General features: G+C 34.8%; 1 protein-coding gene across 1 annotated transcript in view; it reads right to left on the bottom strand.

The window, feature by feature from the left end:
* TTN (titin) overlaps window positions 1-22,840 on the bottom strand; it is a 242,357-nt gene that overhangs the window by 128,549 nt on the left and 90,968 nt on the right. The window contains exons 110-113 of the mRNA XM_054381468.1: window positions 22,691-22,768; window positions 21,930-21,998; window positions 20,628-20,696; window positions 6,785-6,865 (exon numbers count right to left, since the gene is read on the bottom strand). Of these exons, the coding sequence (XP_054237443.1) occupies window positions 6,785-6,865; window positions 20,628-20,696; window positions 21,930-21,998; window positions 22,691-22,768 (297 nt within the window). The remainder of the gene's footprint in view (window positions 1-6,784; window positions 6,866-20,627; window positions 20,697-21,929; window positions 21,999-22,690; window positions 22,769-22,840) is intronic.

Raw genomic sequence — 22,840 nt, 5'->3', positions numbered from 1 at the left:
TCTTATGAAACTCAGAAACTTCAAAGATCCTAGCTTTCTTTTAGTAACATCAAAATAATTGTCAACTTTTAAAATCCCAAACAAAAAAAAAAAAATCCAGAAAACTAGGTTCTTTTGAGATCTGAAATACTGTGCCTTTTTGAGAATGATATATTGTACAGTGCTAGAACTGTGTTGCTGGAACTATTATGTCAAGAACTGTATTATTTCTGCTCTCAAAAACATCAGCCGTTTGCTTTTCCCACTGTACTGTCATGCTTCTCCTTTCAATAAGTGTAACAGCTTTAATGGTTTTAACTTATTAACTCTTGTCCTATTACTTCTCCACCAGTATAATGACTAATATATTGGCTTCAAGACCCCATCTTGAATTTGCAACTGTATTACTAATAGAAAAGCACTGTAAGTTTACAAACTGGTAGTGTCAGAATGATACCCTCTCAGCATGTCTCATTCATAAATAAATGTATTTACTGTTTAGCACATATCTGAAATATTTGCCTCAGAATTTGTAACCTGTCACTGAGACCTGAATCTATACTTAGAGATTAGATACTTCTGCCACACAAGGCAACCTAAGGATCATTTTAGAAGATGTAATCTGGGAAAAAATGACACAAATATTTCCTTCCATAAAGTCTCATATCAAAAGCTCCTTTGCCTTTAATTGGTGGAAATTCTATTTCAGGTGTATTTGTAGATTTTATTTTCCTCAGAGACCAGCTGGCCCTTTAAGGTATAAAGGTATAATTTACTTTTCTTTGGCAAAAGTTAGAGAGAAGACAGAAAGAAGAGCAAATCTGACAAGGAAAATTCATGAAACAACAAAGGATTAAATGCTTCCTGAAAGAACATCTGTGTTAATTTTGAAGATTAGACTGAAGAATAACACATACAAAAAAATATTCCTGAAAGATGGCCATATATATGCATGATGAAATCTGCTTCTTTTTGAGAAGAAGTAAAAGCATTCTTTACTTCTGCAATACTTAATGTGTAGCTTATTGACAGAACATGTATTTTTAAAAATTGACTCATATTTTCAACAAATGACTTTGGACAAATGAAACCAACAAAGAAAAAAAGACTCAGTCACAAACAGTTGAAAACCAACAGTGGGGACATATGCACAACTTTCTCCACAAATAATGACGACAAACTGAAGTCAGAGTTCATGACTGACGAGGACAATGCAAAGGACATATACCTTTAACCGGTGGAGTAATTTCCTTTTTAGGAACAGCAGGTAGCCCTTTTTCTCTTGGAACAGGTTTCTTCGGCACAGCTGGCAGTTTAAAGACATTGGGGTATTTTTAAGAACTTTTGCAGTATGAATATTATGTAAGAATAGAAGTTAAATGAAAAGCAAACAACACAAAAAGTCAGAAAATTTAGAAAAATAGGAAATACTGTGTCCTCAACTGCTATTGACTGTTGACCTTGCAGGCCACTCTTCTGGACCTTTTTGCTTGGATTTACATAGCTAGAGTCTACAGCATTCATTGAAAGAAAAACACTACTCCTACGGGTGAATTTTTACTATGATGAGACTTAACAATTTGGTTTCATGAAGCATCAGCTCTAATTAATGCTAGCTAGGAACATGGTAATGTTTTAACTTCTTATTAAGTAACTCCCAGTCTTTAGGAAAAAAATCCCCAAACCAAAAACCTTTTTCTCTGATCTTGTGCTGATACTTTGTATGAGAAACAATTATAAAAGTTAGCACAAAATTAATTTCTGGAAAATGAAGTGCTCTGAACATAAAATTAGTGAGCTCCTGACTAGTACAGAAACTCTGCTAGCATCTACTAACAACTGCTATTCATGACACTTATCTTTCATAGAGTCCAGTACAGAGAACACCTATTAAAATTGTATGCACTCCATCACATCACTAGATTGAGAAGGTCCTAGTGTTTTAGTATCCTGTAGGAAACTAGAGATTTCTACTTAAATGACACTATAGCTCAACAGAATCAGTTTATTCATCTACTTGGTTTTAACTGATTAAAATATCACTGATAATGTTGAAGGTCATGCCTGCACTTTCTTTGTCCCCAGAAAGTAATTTGTCTCAGTTTTGACTTGTTAAAGAAACATTTATTCATTTATGTATTTATTAGTAAATCAATCCCAATGTTCGAAGGAAATACTATCAAAGCAAGTTAAGGGTCTATGAGTCAAACTGGAATAGGTAAATTACAGAACTGGAGGTTCAGAGACTCAGGCAGAAGGCTATTAGATTTATCTAATAGCTAATGTACCTTTAGCTGGTGGAGCTTCTTTTTTAGGAACAGGAGCAGGTACTTTTTCTTCTGGCAGAGGTCTTTTAGGCACCTCAAGCCCTTTAAAAAATATTTCATTACAGATTTTAAGTTATTTATAAGGAATTACATCAGATACAAAGACAGCAAGCAGAGCAATCTCTCATTTGTAGAGAGAAACATTTAGGCAGAGACAACAGGGCAGAGACAACATTTATGCAGAAACAATTGAACAGCCACACAGAATCACACAGAATTGCAGAATGTTAGGGGCTGGAAAGGACCTCAAATGATTATCTAGTCCAACCCCTCACTACTAGAGTGGGACCACCTAGTGTAGGTCACACAGGAACGCATCCAGGTGGGTTTTGAATGTCTCCAAAGGAGGCTCCACAACCTCCCTGGGTAGCCTGTTCCAGTGTTTTGTCACCCTCATAGTGAAAAAGTTTTTCTTTATGTTTATATGGAACCTCCAGCTTGCTTGCTCCAGCTTACAGCCGTTGCTCCACCCTCCTGACACTCACTCTCTGCACACTTTAAAAAAAAACCCTCAGATTCCTCTTCTCCAAGCTAAGGAGACCCAGCTCCCTCAGCTGGACTCTTTCAACCAGTTCCCTGTCCTTCTCAAACTGAGGGGCAGATTATTTTCTCAGAGTTCTTGGGAAATGAAAACCAAGGTGTATCAGTGTATATCTTTCTAGTACATTTTTGCATACCTTTCCGTTTAACATTGGGGATCCTATGATCATAAATTTAAATGATGAGAAGGGAGGCTACATGAGCTTTAACATTTCTGTAACTCACAGCAGCTAAACCAGGCAAAAGAAACCAGTATTTGACACATTAAAATGTTCAATTCAGGCTGAAGCTGATCTGTATCAGAATATTATTATTTACTTTGCTTGTAGCATATCTACACTAGCTCACTCTGGAGGAGTTTGATGAGGAATCATCCCTACTTTGTAGGGAAGAATTCTTTAGGAAGGAGTACAAGAGAAAATCTTTGAATAGATTTAGCATTACAGGCAGCAAACACACACATGACCACAAAGAGGGGAAAACACAAACACCCAAAAGAGGCTTAAGCAGTAGCTGGGAACTCAACAAACTATAAGAATAATGGAATCACGACTTGGTGTACCTATATCTGGCTGGATTTCATAAGCCTCCTCATATAGCTCCTCGTATTTCTCGTAGATCTCTTCCTTCTCCTTAAACTCATACATTTCATAGACATCTTTCTCCTCAGCCTCCTCTTCATACTCCTGCTCCTGAATCTCCTTATATCTCTCAGGTTCTTCAGGTTCCTCATATGCCTCAATTTCTTCAGTTTCCTGAACCTCCTCAAACTCTTCAGTGCTTTCATATATCTCATATTTCTCATACTCTTCGTATGTATACTCATACTTCTCCGCCACTGGAGGAGGGACTTTCTCTTTCCGGACGAGTTTTGTGGATAATTCAGGCACTTTAAAAACAGTATTATTGTTACTACCTTAATATTATTTTACACTTTTTTTTTTCCTCAGAGTTAGTCGAGATGATCCACATAGAACAATAAACGTACATAATAATGACAAACAAAAGTTACAGTAAAATATAAGAACATGCTCCTAAAACAATATGTATAACATCAAAGATTTTAAGAATGAGGAGGAAAATCAAATCTTTCAGAGGAATAAGAAGAAATTAATCTGTACCTTTAGTTGGTGTTGGCTCCTTGGGTTTGGGCACAACAGCTGTCACCTTCTCTTCTGCAACAGCTCTTTTACGCACCTCGGGGACTTTAAAGATAAGGACTTTCAGGAATTTTGAAAAAAAACCCACCTTAAAGCAGCATATGTAAACCACCACAAAAAGCTTTACAGTTCTACAGAGTGAACACTGACAGTGAAGACTTTTATCACATTCAGACAGAGACCACACACACAAAGACAAAAGTTAAAAAGGTGGTCAAGAATATTTTTAGCATAAACATTAATCAGGAGTGCATATACCTTTTGCAGCTGGTAAAACTACTTTTTAAGTAGGGGCAACAGGCATCTTCATTTCAGGAGTAACCTTAGGCATCTTGGATACTTTTAAGATAGGATCTAACTTTAGTGTTCTTTTTACACAAGGTTTTAAACAGGCACAAACCCAGAAGCTCACGAACAGCCAAACAGAAACTCACAAACAAACAAACAGCATAGTGACAAATATAATACAAGACAAAACTACTAAAAATCTCCCTTGCTAAACTCAGCTTGTATGAAGAATGTTTTCTTTTACTGATAACAGCATTTACAAACTGCAATACCTTTGGCTGGTGGAGCTGGCACCTTTTTAGGAACAGGTTTTTTCTCTTCAGGAACAGGTTTCTTGGGCATCTCAGGCACTTTAAAGACATTTTATTTTAAGAATGTCATTCACCAGGAGTATGAGAAAGACAACAGGAAATATAATGAAACAAGAACTGATCTGCAGAATCTATTTAAAATCAATTAAAGATGAAACAGAAATAAAAACTAAAGACACCTTTTAGCCATAAGCAGACATCTTGAACAAGTAAAATAATTTCAAATCTTGTTTTTCCTAGGAATTTGACAGACGCTCTGAGACATCAACACAGAAAAAGAGCAGGGATATAAAACTGACACAAATAACAACAAACAAAATAACCAGAGACACAGAATGAGAACAACAACATATTGTTTTCCTAAGTATTAAACTATATACCTTTTTCTGGAGGAAGCTTCAGCTTCTCAGCAGTGGGTACTTGGATTTTTTCTTTTGGGACGGGTTTCTTAGGGATCTCTGGCTCTTTAAAGATATTATTTTGTAAACATGTTTTAAAATCAAAACCATGAAAAAGCCACATGAAGCAAGATCAGAAGATCCTCTAAAAGATCATTAAGATTTACATTCAATTTAGAACAAGAAATAAAGATGAATTTTAATGAATCCAAAAGATCTTCTGAGTAAGTTGCAACAAAAGATGGTATACCTTTTGCTGGTATTAGTTCCTCTGGAATGGTTTCCTCTTCTGCCTCAGGCACAAAAATGGGAACCTTTTCTTCAGCCACAACTTTCTTTGCCACCTCAGGCACTTTAAAGATATTATTTTAAGAACTTTACTTTCACGGCAAACCCCCAAAACTTTGAACATAAAACACAACGACACCAACTTTAAAGTAACAATAATAATAGAAATAAGGGAAACAATTACTTATTTTTCACTCCCTGAAAACAACAATTAGTTTATATGGATTACATGAAGACTAGCTCTTTTATCCAGTTCTTAACTGCATCACTGACAATATTAGCAGACATGCAACAAACAAGAGGTTGTAGATGATTATCAGCACCTGATTTTTTACACTGCAAACTTTGTGTTTGCTTTTCAGTTTTTGTTCTGAAAAACTTGTCTGGTGAGATAAAATTTGCTCAGCACCAAAAGATGGCCTCTGCAATTGTTTGCCTCTGTTTTGAATTTCACTGTTAGAATATATGTTCCAGTTGTTTGTATAGGCAGTCATGATTCTAATTTATTTTATAGCACTTTAACTAAAAGGCTTGAAATGTTAGCATTCTCTCTGTGTCAGAATGATCTCCCTGAATAGAAGGAAAATGCCCAGAAGATATTGTTCTAGGTATTTAGTTTAAACAAAAATTAAATTAATTTAAACATTACTTCTAGATAATGATATCACAATTATTTAGTTTACAACAATCACTTAAAATGCAAAGCCCGCAGACCATTCAAGGCCTGATTCTTAGCCCACTGGAGTCAAGACCTTCCTGAGACCTAGCACTGCCCACTTCAAGGGACCAGCAGAGTGCTAGAAGGATCTGACTTTACGTGACTATAAACTGATTCTTAAAATTAGGTTCCACTGAATTATGAAAACATAAGGGAAAGAAATTATCTTCATACTCCACTATGTGATATACCTTTAGCTGGTGGAATTTTCTTTACTTTAGGAACTGCAACAGGCACTTTGTCTTCTGGAACAGTTTTCTTGGGCACCTCTGGCACTTTAAAGATATTTTGATGAGAAATTTTCAATTACTTTTAGAGCATCAAAACTGCTAAAACCATGAACAAAGTCACAAAGACCAATAATAATAATAATACTTTCCATAGAGTAGTAATAAAGGTTTACATGCAGCATAAAACAATCAACAGAGATTAAGATCTTTTGAAGAAACAAAGATCTCTGGTGGTTTTGGAGAAGGAATGGGGTACCTTTTACTGGTATCTCTGGAACAGCTTCCTCTTCCTCCTCTTCAGGAACAAAAATAGGTGTCTCTTCAGAGGCAGGTCTTGGTATTTCTGGTACTTCAAAGACAGTATTTAATTGTAGAAAACTTGGACACAACGTTAGAAACAAAGACAACTTACACAGAAGCAAGAGAGTGTGAATCAGCAAGTACATTTGCCACAAACTACTATGATACTTCAGTCAAATTCTAATAGCAAGTGCACAAAAAGAATGAGAAGAATCATCCACACTTTCAGCTATAAGAAAAGATACCTTTGGCTGGTGGAGGTTCTGGCTTTTTATGTAGAGGGACGGGTACTTTCTTTTCTGGAACTTTCTTGGGCACTTCAGGCACTTTAAAGACATTTTTGTTTGAGAAATTAATTTTCAATGTAACATAAAACATAGCAAAATATTAACTGTGTGACAGATATATACACTAATACAGTAAAATTTAATTTGTATTAGATATAACATTGATTTTTATCCACAGATTCATGCACTGATGTAAACGTACAAACATACAGACTACAACATAACAAATTGGTGTAGAAAGATTAAGAGGGAAGTCTGGCTGTTTAGGTACATTGTTCATCTTTCAGAGCACCTGATTACCTGTAAATAATTTTTATATAGAAGATCCAAAAGAGAGAGACAATACAAGACTGAAACATAGATATTTGTGAAGTGTAGAATAAGCATAACACTCATGACTAACATAAAATGCCACTATACAGTGTTCTGATCAAACACAGGTCAAAGTGGTGCAGTCATCAAACACAAGGGGATGAGGAGTGGGAATTTTACTTGCAGTCTTCTAAATCAGAAGATACAAAACTAGAATTATGTGGATGAAGCAGAAACTGGTGTACCTTTGGCTGGTGGAGGTTCTGCTCTTTTAGGCACTGGGACAGGTACCTTCTCTTCTGGCACAGGTCTCTTTGGTACTTCAGGCACTTAAAAAATATTATTGTTGTTTAAGAATGTCTTTTTTTGAACCATAAGGTAAAGAACAATGATATGAGTCAATAAAGTGGAATGACAAAGAACAACTGACAAGCAATACAGTGGAATGACAAAGAAGAACTGACAAGAATAAAAAACACTTTTCACTCTGCATGACACCAAAGAGGAAAGGCCAACAGTGACTGATATTTTAGAATTTTTTTTTTTTTAACATATTCAGTCAAGAGCTTGTATACCTTTGGCTGGTGGAACTTCTTTCTTTTTTTGTACAGGAACAGGAACCTTTTCTTCTGGCACAGGTTTCTTGAGCACTTCTGGAACTTAGTAAGATATTGTAAATTGAGCTTATCATAAGAATCTAAAACACCATAACATACAATCCAGTGACACTAAAAAACTGAACACAAACACATAGAACCACTATTCTTAAGAGTAACAGTCCTTTTACTGTCCTAGTGTTTAATACAAGTAAGAAGATAAACTCTAGGATACCTCTCTAATCATAGCTAATTAGAATTTCATGTACCTTTAGCTGGTGGAGCTTCCTTCTTTGGCACTTGGACTTTCTTCTCAGATACAAGTTTCTTTGGCACCTCAAGTACTTAAAAACATAAATTCGGTTAAAAAACAATCCACAAACTATTCAAAACACAAATGAAACAAAAAAGACAGTACTGTGAACCACATATTCAGAGGATGTCTCCTAACTTAAAGAAATATATACCTTTTGCTGGAGGAGCTTCCTTTTTCTTCAGAATAGGTATTTTTTCTTCTGGTGCAGGCTTCTTGGGAACCTCTGGCACTTGAAAGAATCATTAACATTTTAGGTATTTACTTCTTAGCCAACAGGAACATAAAGCAAGACATGTCATCATGACAAAACATACGGCAATGATTGGACACAGTTTGATCATCGTTATGATTTTAGGCTGATTCTTTAGCCTAGTGTATTAGTTATAAACAAGAATATGAACTTTCTGGACATCTTTGAGTAAAAGGTAGATAAAGTTAGCCATTGGGTACAGAAGAATACCAACTGATTTGTCTACATTATTCCATTAGCTTGCTGACTAGGATAAACTTTGCTGCACAAACTATCCTATTCTTCTTTTTGCTTCTCTTTTGTGGCTTTCATGGCTTGTTCCCTCACCTCTCTTTCCTGATCTTCTGCTGGCACAATATTGTGTTTGTGAGGTAATGTGAAGGGAAGAAGTGGAGAAGGCTGCAATGGACCCCCTGGGCTGTACAAGGGGATCCTTGTATTTGTGTTTTTCTGAATTGTAAATATATGTAAATATATTTTGTACATATTTGTTGCATTTTATACTTCTAGATTTTAGTAAATATAACTTTCGTTTTACTTTCTAAGTTGTGAGTTTGGGTTATTTTGGTAATTTACTCTGAGGGTAAATTCCAATTAGTTTGGGGGTAATTTCAACCCACCACAATCAGTAAGGCAAAATAAAATAATAAAACAAATCATATCAACTGCTGTTCTTCCTTCTCAGCCATTGAGACCATCAATAAAAATGCTTTTAAACTCAAGGGCTTATTTGATGATTAAAAGGTTAAGTTAGGACAGAATTTGACATTTTAGAACCAGATATTAAAGATTAAGAAATGTCAAGGTGGGGAAACTTGCAAAAATGCATATTTTATTCTTAGTTTTTTGATCTTTATTAGACACATTTTAATAAACAACTATTTAATTGCTGTATTAGCTATTTAGTGGATTTACTGCTTCTCCTTACTTTCCTCTAGATACTATGATACTAACACTTTCCAGACATGTATTAGGTGGCATCTGATCATGTCAAAAAAACCAGTTTTGTATATGCATTGAGTATACACTGCTAATTACATTTTCTTCCTCAGAAATTTCTAAATGTTTTCTACATGTAAAATGCAAGAACATCAATTTTATTTATTGATTTACTTAAAACACAGAACTATGGATACATTATAGTATCCAGCAGTTTATAACACAATTTGTGGTGCAATGGCAATGTTTATGAGAGGTTTTTTTCTGATGGAATAAATGAAATACTGACTCTGCTGAAGTCAGCAGATATTACTTTGAATTGTAGTGAGGCAAAGGTTTCAACTAAACTGTATCTTAATGGTTTTTGTATTCTAAGGTGCAGAAATATCAACAGAAGTTTTATGGTGACATAGTAGTAATCCCACTAGCTCTGAGTGCACTGAAGTTTAGAGCACGTATAAAATAAACTTAACTACTATGATGGAGTCAGAAGAAATTTTAACTAATCTTAATCATCCTGTTCAGGATTATCCAATCTTTTGCAGTGCATAGCCTTTGCCTTTTATTTACTGTGAAAAATGTGTTAATTAATATGTCAAAATTCTAGTGAAATGTTAATACAACATTGACATTCATTAATTAGTCAAAAGAAATTCTGAACTTGTTGTGGGGGAAGAGACACTGCAAAATTATTTGATCAAGGACTGGAAAATATAAATTTCTAAGTATGCTTAGATGATTATGTAAATTTGGAATGTTTTTCATAGTTAGTTTATATCTTTATATTGCTATGTAGAAAAGATTTATTACCAAGACCTTGGTGTGACCAAAATGTTTAAATATGGCTGTTTTTCAGACTTTTTTTTTGTCTTTGCTTTCCATTAAAACATATGATTCCCTTCAATGAACAAAGAACATCTATAGGCATTTCAAAGGTTTCTGAGGGGAAGACAATGTGACTTTTGTTCCTAAATAACTTATTTTCAAGTACTCTACCTATTTTCTAAATAAACATTTTTTTTATAGTCTGTGAATGTTAATTCCTGTTAATATTTCTCAATATTTAGTGTACAGTCTCACAGCGAGATTTAAACTCAAATGAGGATGAAATAAAGCTCAGTTGAATTTGCTCAGTTGATTTTTCTTGATGCAGACTTTTTTCTGATACAGACTTCATACAAAAGAAAATGAACATGTGTATGACATAGAACATTCAAATGCATAGAGGTAGAGTAAAGAGTAGACACACAGGTATATTAATAGAATTAAAAGATACTACTTTTCCTCACACAAATCCTAAAATTACCTCTAACTGGTGGTGGAGCCTTCTCTTCATACTGGGGAAGTTCTGACTCTTCCTCCTCATATTCAGGAATTTCCTCTTCATAATAAGTAGCTACTTCTTCATCATGGGTGACTTCTTCCTCTTCATAATAAGTAGCTGCTTCTTCATCATGGGTGACTTCTTCCTCTTCATATTGAGAAACTTCTTCATACTGAGGAACTTCCTCCTCATATTGACTAATTTCTTCATAATGTTGGACTTCCTCCTTGTAATGGACTACTTCCTCCTCATATCTGATGGCTTCTTCCTCTTCATATCTTGGAATCTCTTCTTCCTCTTCATATTCAGGAACTTCAACATACACTTTTTCTTTTTGAACAACTGTCTTGTGTACTTGAGGCACTTTAAAAGACACCAATTAAAATAATCTTAACATTTAGCACATAATTCTTATTAATAATAAGGATCACAAAGCATTGTCAAAAAAGAATTAAACCACAGGAAGAACAGTCCACAGAAAACAAATCAATATTCACTGTACAAACATACAAGACACAAAAAACATGTACACTACATTTTAATGCTCTATCCAGTATACCTTTGGCTGGTGGTCTTGTCATTTTTTTAGGAGGGTAGATTGGTACTCTTTCTTCAATGTTAGCCCTCTCTGGTAAATCAGGCACTTTGAAAGATAGAGTATATTTACATTTAACAATATTTAAAAGTGTGTTCTTTTAAGAGCAAAAATACTCTTGTCAAGAGATACAAAACCAAATCTCACAAATATATAGCTGACATGTAAAAGACAAGTGTGTTTGTTGACCTTGGACACATAATCATGAAAGATATTAGGCTGTTATTCAATTAAGAAGCAACAAACATTTCAAGATCCTAGTACTTGTGATTCCTGTTTCATCCATGGCTGTCAGCAGCGATGTTAATAGGCAGAACTCAACATCCAAGTTTGACCAACTGCAAAGTCAGTAAATCTCACTGCCCTTTCTGGCAGCCCCTTTTCTCCACAACAGTGGCACTTTGTACTACTGCAGTAATAGATCAAGAGTCCTCAGTCACTGGTAACAAAATATTTCCATAGGAAATTCTTTGTGAGTGATTTTCTTAAGAGATTGAATCTATTCTGTTAGTGACAGATTTGAGAATTTCTAAATGCTTTCTTTGTGACAAGCTACAGTGAATGTATATGAGTGGATGCAAGTGGTGTTATTAGTGGGGCAATGTGAAGACTGACCAGCTGTTTGAACATTTTTGGCAAAGCTCTGCTTGGTGTTTAATTGTCAATCTCAGGTACATCTGCACTTGAAATCTTAAACTAAAACTGCCTGGAAGTGGTAAGTTTGGTTGATTTGCTAACAAAATTTGCATTGTGCATGGGTGCCCTTGCCAAGAATTTCAGTTTTCCTTGGATTCTTCTGCCTTAGCTACAATATGTGTCTTTGGTATCTCTTGGGAGAACTGTTGCATTTAACATCCTTCTGCTTTGATCTATTTTTTTTTTCCTGGAGCAGGTGGCATATTGCCTACGCCTTACAGGAAGCTAATCAAAGATACTCTTCCATCCTCCTCTTAGTTTTCCTGATCTCTCAGTCTCCCCATCACTCACCAATAGGAACAGTAAATAGAGTATTTAACTTCATACTGATGTGATTCTATTAATCTTTCATTGTATGAGTATCATAATTATGTTTATCAACAGCAGCAGGTCTGAAATATGAAGCATTCTGCAGGTGAGTGTTCACAAATCAACAGATTGCCTCCAAAAATGATACAGCAGTGAATTTTTTCAAAAGCTAGGTACTTTGTTAAAGCCCTTGAGTGGAAAGGTCCAATTTATGGGATTATGCTAAGTGTCTCAACCAGGCAGGCAACAGCAGAAGTAAATTCTTTTTCTTTGACCTTCAAATTTAGGTGCTAAATTGCTGTCACAGAACAGGACAGGACAGATTTTCAGAAGAGGAAAGCATGTTAATACAAATGAAGGAAAAAGCTGCCCTGTTTCTGCTCAAAGGTCAGAGAGGTGACAAGATTTGCAAAGGAAGACCTAGCTGAAAGGTTGGGCTTCTACTGTTACAACAGCAGTAAGTCAGGAGGAATGATTTAAGCCTCATGTGAGAATGGAATACTGTCCTGTTGTATTCTACAAGCTTCACTTCAGGATAAACTGGCAATCTGCGCAGGCCATGAAATTGTGCTTTGGCTGTCTTTTTTGTTGTTGGTGGTGGACTGTTGTTTGCTTATTTGTTTTGTTGTTTGTTTTTGAGTAGGGTAACAAGATAAAGATTTGGTCATAGAATCTTTTCAGTCTGTTCATACCTGTGTATGAAATCTCCTCTTCTGTATGAAGAGAGACGGATACTTCCTCTGACATAGCCCAATGTTCCTCTTCTGTTGGTACTTCAAAGACAGAGTCCAATGTTAGTATTTTTCTCTGGTACAATATCATGTACCTTTTCAGGGTTTCTTTGAAAACAGTTATTATTTCCTGACACCTCCCACACCAGAGTAACTGGGAAATATATGTCTCTAGCCCTTATAAAGGACTCTTTTAAAGTTCGCATGGAACATAGTGGTGGACTTGGTAGTGTGAGATTAATGGTTAGATAAGGGTCTTTTCTAATTTAAATGTTTCTGTGATTCTAAACTTTAGAACTTCAAGAAAGTTGCCAGACCAGCAGTTCTGGTTGCATTGCATGAGGACAGTATATTCATAGATAATTCATGGTCAGGAGTACCTTCTGGTGGGGGAGAAACTTTTCTTTTTGAAACAGCAATGGATAGTCTTTCTTCTCTGGCAGTTTTCTTCTGTGCTTCTGGCACTTTAAAGATAGTAATTGTAAGAATACTAAATTCTAATACAAATCACAATTTTTGAAGTTCATATGAAAGAATTATGGACAAACAATGATGGGGAAATAGTACATATTTACACAGTGAAGGTACTTAAGAATAAACACAACAGTCACACCAGACATACAAACATAAAGACATTTAAATTAACAAAGAAGAGCAGCAGAAGCTTTAATGCATAGTATGTAGATATGCATTATGTATTTTGAAGACTACTAGTTTGGGAGGTTCCAGGAATAAATTCCTCAGATAAATAAGATGCTTTGAAGCACTGTACAATTTTAGTATCAGCAGAAATGTATATTAAAATAATATCTACCAAAATAATACACACAACATTGGAATAATAGCTATAGACCAAAACACATCAAAGACAAACAGCACATTCATATACCATGAGGTAAGATGGAATGACTGAAATGAAAATAAGATGGAAATTGTCTCTAGGCTCTTCAGAAATGTAATTAAACCACAGAACACCACAGAGGACACATAACAAAATCACTTTTCAAACACAAGAAAATTACAGAAACAGAAAACATATTTCTAAGTTTGAAACCCTTCACCAAATACTGGTGTATAAAATACAGAGTGTTTTCTGAAATGGGTTCATATTTATTTAACTTCTTCACTGAATAAATGCCTTCCCTCAGCTTCCCAAAGCTCTTAAGAAGCCAGAGTGACCAATGAAGTTAAATAACAGGTAGAAAATGCAAGAAATACAGGTGCATGACAGTTCTCTGCCACCTGCTTTCTTTTGCATAAGAGAAGACAAAAGTCCTCTTTATTTATAATCAAGTCAGGAAAGACTGCATTTGATTAACCAGGGAGATGGTGGGCATGTTTGCCCACAGACATCTGATATTTAGAAGCCTTCTCTACTTTCAAAAGAACTCGTATACCTTTAGCTGGAGGAGCTGCCACTTTCCGTGAAACTGGAACAGGTATTTTGTCTTCTGGCACAGGCTTCTTGGGCACTGCTGGCAATGTTTTTTTTAAAAAAAGTTTATGTTAAAAGATTTTTAATTAATCACAATTTGGGAAAATAATCACATGACAAAACACAAATGCAGAAACTTGACAATTCTTCAAGTCAAATAAAAAACTGATGTCAAACAGTCAGTTACATTAGACATGAACAATGTAAGTTAATATTCTGAAACAAGACTTCTCTTGTGCAGCTCAAGAATTATATACCTCTTTTTGGTGGAGCCTCCTCTTTTTTAGCAACAGTAACTTTTTCTTCTTTGGTGACTTTTCTGTGAACTTCAGTCACTTAAAAACAAGTGTAAGAATATTTAATTGCATTATTTGAAATACAGACATATATAAGCTTTTATTTTATTTTAAATAAAGTGCCAAGTAAACTGCAACAGCAACAAAAATGAGACACTGCAGCAGAGTGTACTTCACTTAGCACAGAGATAAGTATAGACTAAAGAAAGGGGAAATCCAGACAGAGGTTACAGATACCAGCAAACAAAAATTTATGTAAAATGCCTAAACATGAGCACAGCAAGGCCAAACAGACAAACAAAATCTCCACAATAATAATATTCTCAGTTTGTTTACCTTTGGTTGGTGGAGGCTTTTCAACTTCTATCTCAAAAGTGGACACCTGATCTTCTGTTTTAAAAAAGATTGTCCAACTTTAGAAAATGTGATGGACTTCACCATCAGGCATTACATAAAAAGATTATATAAACCTTAGCAAGATGACACAGGCTGCTATAGGCCACGTTGTGGACAAATGGACATAAGCACATGTTTAATGTTAAAGAAATTCGATATATGAGATTTATTTTTTTTAATCAACATGCATATATGTTAAAGATAGAATGCTTAAAAAAAAAAGGCTTTTTTTTTTTTTTTGCAACAGAAACAAACCACTGATATACCTCTTGCTGGTGGAGCCTCCATTTTTTTAGGCACAGGGACAGGTACTTTCTCTTTAGGAACTGCTTTCTTACGAAGTTCAGGAACTTCAGAAAAAAATTAGTAAGGTAAGAAGGAAGATGAAAAAGAATATTAAGGTGTAATATTTTTATTGTCTACCACATTACAATGTGTTTTACTGAGTAAACACAAACAATACTATTCATAGTACAAGATGGAATTTGAGACAACCATTCATCACTGGAAGCAAATTCTATCCACAAAAACATGTACAAATAAGACAGTAAAACAAATATAAATCTCCATGGAGATACATTTCCCAGATGAGGAACTGGTTTATACCTGTAACTCCTGCATCTTTCTTAGGAGCAGCTGGAGCTTTTGGTTTAGGAAAAATTCTGTGCTTTTCAGGCACTTTTAAAGATTTCAATACATAGTTTTATGAAGAGAGTTAGTATCACCACAACATGCACACATTTCCTTAGTACAAAAAAACATAAATAGAGATAAACATATAATGTCAGCGTAAGACTCATAATGATGAAATAACTAACAGTTTGTAATTAAAAGAAAATATACCTTTAGTGGGTGGGGCTTCCTCTCGTTTAGGAAGAGTTACCCTTTCCTCTATGTAGTAAGATTCTTCTTCAGTCACTTCAAAGGAGTAAAATAAAAAAAAAAAAATACTTGAGTTTAAATATTTTACATCTGTCTTTATGGCCCTGGTAAGCAACAAAATAGTTTTAAGACAAGAATAAGCAGTGTGCTTTGCTATCAGACACTTCTGGTATTACAAAATCTACATTCAAACCATCCTGCTCCCTCTGAAGCCAATGTTACTCCAAGTAACCTAAATAAAACTGAGATTTGGCTCTGATCTTGCATTTCTGTGGAATTTGAAAATGCTCAGTATTTGAAGTACAGGATCAGCATTTTCCATTCCTTTGTCCACTAGTTCACTGATACTGCAATCTATCCACTTTGAGAAAGACTCTTTTGCAAATACTGAGAAAAATCCTTGACTAATTCCATCCCTTGAAAGTACTTCCATAGTTTCACTAGCAATGAAAATTGAGTCAGTGTGCACTACTGTCCTTCACAGCAATAAAAAAATTTAATCATGTTATGATGAAATAATTTGAGGAACCAGAATGCACTCCGATATTCTGAAGGACATTTACTTCATCTAAGCAACCCAGTGGAAGAGGAACTTCCAACAGAGATTTTTTGTTGGGGGGGGCTAAGGGGAGGGAAAGAGAAGGGCTGATAATTCTCAAAACCCCAAAGATACCAAACTATTTTCACTGTATCAAAACAGGATTAGACATTCTTAGAATTGAAGATTATAAGGTAAGAAATATATTTGTATAGTATCAACTATTTTAAAATGAATAGAGTAGATACTAATCCACACTATTTTTGGTACAACAAACACATTTTACTTTTGCCTAGTATTCCTCAATTGTGGTTGTACCTTCAGAAATCTCTTCTTTGTGAATGGAAATAGACACTTCCTCCATTTCTTCTTCATCCCATTCTTCAACTGTTGGTTCTTTAAAGAAAATTATTAGTTTTAGTAGTGGTAGATGAGTGGATGGAGGGAGGGAGGGAGAGAGGGAAGAAGAGATGGATAGAGAAGACGAAGATCAATTTTTTTAAAAGTTCTATATGACAAGGACAGATACTGATACGACACAGAAAGTGCTGTGGGTACAAATGCATGTTTTGCTCTAAAGGAAGGGTTTTTCCTCTGACCCATGTACCCTACTGTGTGTTGTACCTCTCACTACTCAACTGTCAGTCCATCAGAATGCCTCAGCTCTCCAAATTCCCCATAACAACAGCTGTGGGGGAACACACCAACAATCAAAGAATTAAAAGTTTCTCCTTGATCCAGCTACATGAAAGTAAGAAGGATGTGAACAAGATGAGAATGGTAGGTTAAGAACTGAAATGCAGGCCTGGCACATGCACATCCATGCATGTGATTCTATCAGGGAAAACTTCAACTCATTCTGTGGCAAAAGACTGATTTGCAGGAGACAAGCATTTGTTCCTGTTTTAGATATATAAATTACAGATCTATTTTAAAAACTTGTTTATGTCTTTTAAAAGGATATGTAAATTGTCTTGACCATTTAGTTATTAATGGAATATAAACACAGTCAAAATACTGACTTCAGATTGATGTAGATATTTTGTAGAATTGTACTAACTTAAACAACTAAGCTCAACCTTTTCTCAGTATAAGAATGTGAAGTAAAAGAGCTGGTGCATCTGCAAGGCTACAGAGAGCATTATAGAGAGTATAAGAAAAGGATGGTACAGTTCTAATTAGCAGAGTCTAGACTCAACAGTATATATCCATACTTCTTACTACAATTTCATAAGAGTCTGACCTTAAAACCATTGTATTCAGTGATAGAATTTTCCTTCATGTCAACGGAGTGGGATTCTGGCATTCAAGACTGAAACAGTAAATAGTACTCAGAAGGCTCTTAACTGCCTGCAGGTCTGTAAAACGTTCAACACAAAACTCATACAAGACAACTTATACTAAATTTTTGTGTATTTTGATCTTGGCTTTAGAACAGCAAACTTTTGGAGAAAACACAAGTTTCCTTGTGCTGTCTGTTTAGAGTGTACCTTCAGGTGATGGGATTTCCTCTGGAATGGCAACGGATACTCTTTCTTCTGTAATAAATACTCTTTCTTCAAAAGTGGCTTTCTTCTGCACTTCAGGCACTTTGAAAGATAGTGATATTAAATGCATGCTTTTTGAATTCCATTGTCAAAGTAATGTTGCAAAATGCTAATTCTAAGTTTCCAAAGAATTGCTTAAGGGTACTGAGCACACAAAACATAAGAGGTTCAGTATTTACAAATAATGTATTGCACGAGACATAAAACACACCGTAATGATTCACTGTCACTAAAGCAGAACAGCAGAATTCACAAGGGGAGCACAAATCACTGACTGCTAACTGTACAGAACACAGAAACAGAAGCTAAGAAACAGCATATTCTTTCATTCTGCTGGAAAATATACCTTTAGCTGGAGGAGCCTCGACTTTTTTAGGAACAGCAGGAGAGGGTTTTTCTTTAGGGACAGGTTTCTTAGGAACCGCAAGCACTTAAAAAAAGAGAAGTGTCTACTTTTAAGACCAATAAAGCACAAAACCTTCAAAAACATCACTTAACAGAAATGCATCATTCAAAAAGATTACAGATGAACATAATTTGCTTACAAATACAACAGCTGTGCAAGCTGAGACAAATCACATTGCTCTAAAGACTACCAAAAATGATATTGCAATGAAAAATATTATACCTTTTGCAGGTAAAGCTTCTTCTACTTTAGGAACATGTGATATTTTTTCTTCTGGAACTGGTTTCTTAGGTACTTCTGGAACTATGAATTATAACAATATTAAGTAACTAAAATCAGAAGTGTTTTAAGACTACATCTATAGGACAGTCATCCATTAAACATGTAACTAAAGTACAACTAAAACCAGATCCACTTAATCAAAAACAAAACTAGACATAAACAAGATGCTTTTGATAACAAGAAAATAAATTCTTTTAAATGTACCTTTAGGTGGTGGAGCTTCCTCTCTTTTGGGAACAGCAATTTTTTTCTCTAGGGGAGCTCTCATAGGCACCTCTGGTGCTTAAAAAAGACAAAATATAAGGTAATTGAATTCTGTATTTCCAAGATTTATTGTAGTATTATATAATTTCATTCACCCATTACTAAGAATACCAAGACACACCACATGACACATTCATACACTTAACATAGAAAAGCATGAATCAAGAGCAAGAAGTATTTAAAAAAAAAAAAAATCAAACCAGTTCATGGAAGCCTATCATATACTTTAAAATGATTTCTTAACTAAAGAAAGAACTGCTCAAATATGTTCTACATACTTGAAAAAGCTTATATATATGCACAGAGGTTTATAGATTAAAAAAAATTAATGCAAACATGCTTATGTGTAGGCTAACAAAAATAAAAAATTTAAAAGATATTAATCAAGTCCATCACTAAGTATACATTTGACACATGGTTATTCTTTTTCGGGAGCAGGAATGTGTACTTTTTTCTTCAGGCACAGTCTTTTTGGCACTTCAGGAATTAAAATTAATTTAAATAACATTTCTAAAATTGTGTGTTTGTCTTGGAGGTGAACAGACATACAACATAACACACAAAGACTGTATTTATCATATGCTTATATTAAGAAGTGAGTAGTACTTAGGACTTAGTACTGGACTGATTAAAGCCCACAGTCAAAAGATGTACCTTTTCCTGGAGGAGCCACCTCCTTTTTAGCAACAGCAACTTTCTTTTCTGGAACAGGTTTCTTAGGAACTTCAGGCACTTTGAAAAACATTGTCAGAGGAAGAGAACTTTAGTTTTTAGACCACTGACAACCACTTATCCAGATCTCAGTAATCCAAGATTGTTTTATAGAACATAGTGTCTCGACAAGAAGCTGAGCACCGCAGAACAATGTACAAACTTTTGGACATACAGTGTACTATATGGGAAAGACACTACAAAATTCCATGTTTCCATGGAACTCTTGTCTGCAAATGCCGGACAACATAAATACAAACAACAAACACAAGACTGTTAGGAAAGAGAAGGGCGAAAAACAAGACAAATGTAAGCTGTAAGCTAAGTTATAGCACAAATGAAAAAGTGAAAATATGGAGATAATACACAATCCACTAACACTTATGGAGATAATGCAAAACTAAAGACACAGAGAGAGCAAATTAATAACTATATTCAAGAAAACATGAAAAAATAGTATAATGAAAGATGATTTGTTTGGGTTCTTTTGATTTTGTTGTGTTTTCGGTTTTTTGGTGGTTGTTTTTTTAATTAGGGCAGTAGAAATACCTTTAGCTGGTGGACCTTCTTTTTTAGGGGCAGGAACAGGCTTTCTTTCTTCTGGAACACGCCTCTTGGGTATCTCAGGCACTTTAAAGAGATAGGTGGTGAACACTTAGGAGACAGTAAAAATCTCTGGTAAAAAACAATAGGCTACTTTCAATTCACCTGATAAGCAAATATTATATATTCAAAAATGTATTGTTTTATCAAAGTGGTACAATATGTTCGTCTCAAAAAAAAAAGTTAATCAAAGAATTATTTAAAGCAGTGATGTAGAATAGATTGAGAAATGCAGTAGGGCTTGAACTTTTGAGAGTAGAGCCACAGAGAAATGGAAAGATTCTGATCTACTGTCCTGTCAAAGAGTGGTACAAGCAGATAACCTGAAAGTTTGTTAAAATGAAGTGCATGATGATACAAAGATTTTATTCACCTTCAACGTGAGAGATCTCCAGTTCTGTAGAGACTACTTCTTCTTCCTCCTCTTCAGCTTCCTTATGTGCTACAATAGGAATTTTAAAGATATTGAACGTGGAGATAGAAAATATCAATGTTCATATTATATAGGAAAACCTTTCAAGAAGACATTATGCATGTCCAATACACAACAGTCACTGAAACACATATACCAATATGTTAAAAAAATTAACCCAGAAAATCAACAGTGTGCACAAATCTCACAATGAGTTTTGATTAACTACACATTCAAATAGTTTTAAAAATCTTAAATATTGATTAGCCCCTCATTTTTAATCAATCTACCTTCAGTTGGGTAAACAGCTTCAAAGAATCTTTCTTCCACTGTTTTCTCATGCTCTGTTGGCTCTTCAAAGAAAAGCATTTAAACAATGTTAAGATAAAATAGTTGAAATGTGACTTATTGATCTAAAGAAAACTAAGGCTACATAGCACAATGAACAAAAAGAAGCAATGCATGTGTGAAAGACAATATGTCTAAATATGCAATTTGTCAAGCATAAAAATGGATTAAAAGAAAATCTAATAGAATTGAAAGATTGTTTTCATTGGGGTGCGCAGGTTTTTGGATTTGTACATACCTGTGACATATGAATACTCTTCTTCTCTGTGGACAGAAACTGACATCTTTTCTTCTGAAACAGTCCATGTTTCTACTGTTGGTACTTTAAAGATAGGATTCTGTTTTAGTATTTTATATTCTAGATCCACATCAGTGGCAGTCAGCATGTGAGTTTCTATCAAATCTGGATCTGTATTGCACATTTAAGTCTTAGACATATTTAGACAGTCAGTATTCATTCAAAAATACTGACCATAAAACAAGCATACACGTATGATATTTAGTATCTGTTAAAGACTAAAGACAGAGACAACTTTAACCCAAAAATGTTAAATAAATGCATGCACAAACTTTTGGAAATAGTACATGAGAAGAAATCCAAAGGCTATTCTTCAAAGAAATCTTGGATAATTGGGCCAAAATTATGCTTATTATGTAAGCATAGGCCAGCAGGGAGAATAAATGAAGAAAGGCTAAATCACACTGCAATATCCGATAGGCTCTTTAAACAAGAATCAAAAAGCTAGCAATAAACATGTTAAAATCAGACTTCATGGAAGACAAAAGCATGGTACACATACTACTCAAGGAGACAGGAGCCACAACACAACTAGGCCCACATATTCACAAGAAGCACAAGAACACACAGGACGGTGGAAAAAATGTAAACTGCAATTGAAAGATGTTGATCTGTACCTTCTTTTTTCATAACTTTCTCCTCAATGATCATTGATGTAGGTTTTGGTGGTACAACTTTCTTGGTAACTGTTGGTATTAAAATTTTATTACTTAGTCATATATTTAGCAATGAGATAAAAAAAAAAAAAGTCTACAGGTATCTAGCAGGGATGAAAACACAAGTAAGACAAACATAACCTAACAGCTAAGTTGGGCCTCTTGAAACCACACAAAGCAAGAGAAAGAATGTCTTTGCTTCTTTTTGTTGCTACCTTCTTAAGAGGCTGGGTAACTCAGGCCATTTAGTACACAGGTATTATCCTGACATACATATTGAATTTCAGCCAGCAAACTCTTGCTGCAGAATGTGAAATGCTATACAAGAGGAAGTGTTTACCAAGAGAATAAGGATGCATCTGGCTGAACAAATGGCCAAGACATCCTGATAGACAGGTCAAGATGGAAATAGAGGAAGATGGGGATATCATATCTTCAGCTTATAATGAAACACACCATTTAATCCAGTGCAATTTTACACTCACTTCCTTTCTCAAAGTTTTGATAGTTAACATCTGCATGTGGTATTTTCCCCTAAAAAAACCTTTTCATATGCCTTTTATACAATTTACCAGAAGCTTTTACTAGATGTTTCAAAGACTTAAAAAATGATTAGGGCCTTGCTAAATGAAGACAAAATATATGCAGATCAGCCAGGTTAACAGTACCTAGCCACTACTTTCATGTAAAGACGACATTAGGATATTTTAAAGAATAGTTACCCTCAGCCCGTTTGACTTGTTCTTCTGCAACCCTCTGAGTGGTTACCTCCACTTTTTCATCGACAGGTTTCTTGACAACTGTAAGGGATACATTTACTGTTTAAGTCATCATGCAAATTATTTTCTGGACACAAACTAGGTAGAACTGCC

Source organism: Indicator indicator, chromosome 5, assembly GCF_027791375.1.
Source record: "Indicator indicator isolate 239-I01 chromosome 5, UM_Iind_1.1, whole genome shotgun sequence".
Lineage (NCBI taxonomy): Eukaryota > Metazoa > Chordata > Aves > Piciformes > Indicatoridae > Indicator > Indicator indicator.
Note: the sequence above shows the minus strand (reverse complement) of the source record. Positions and strands in the feature narration are given on the sequence as shown.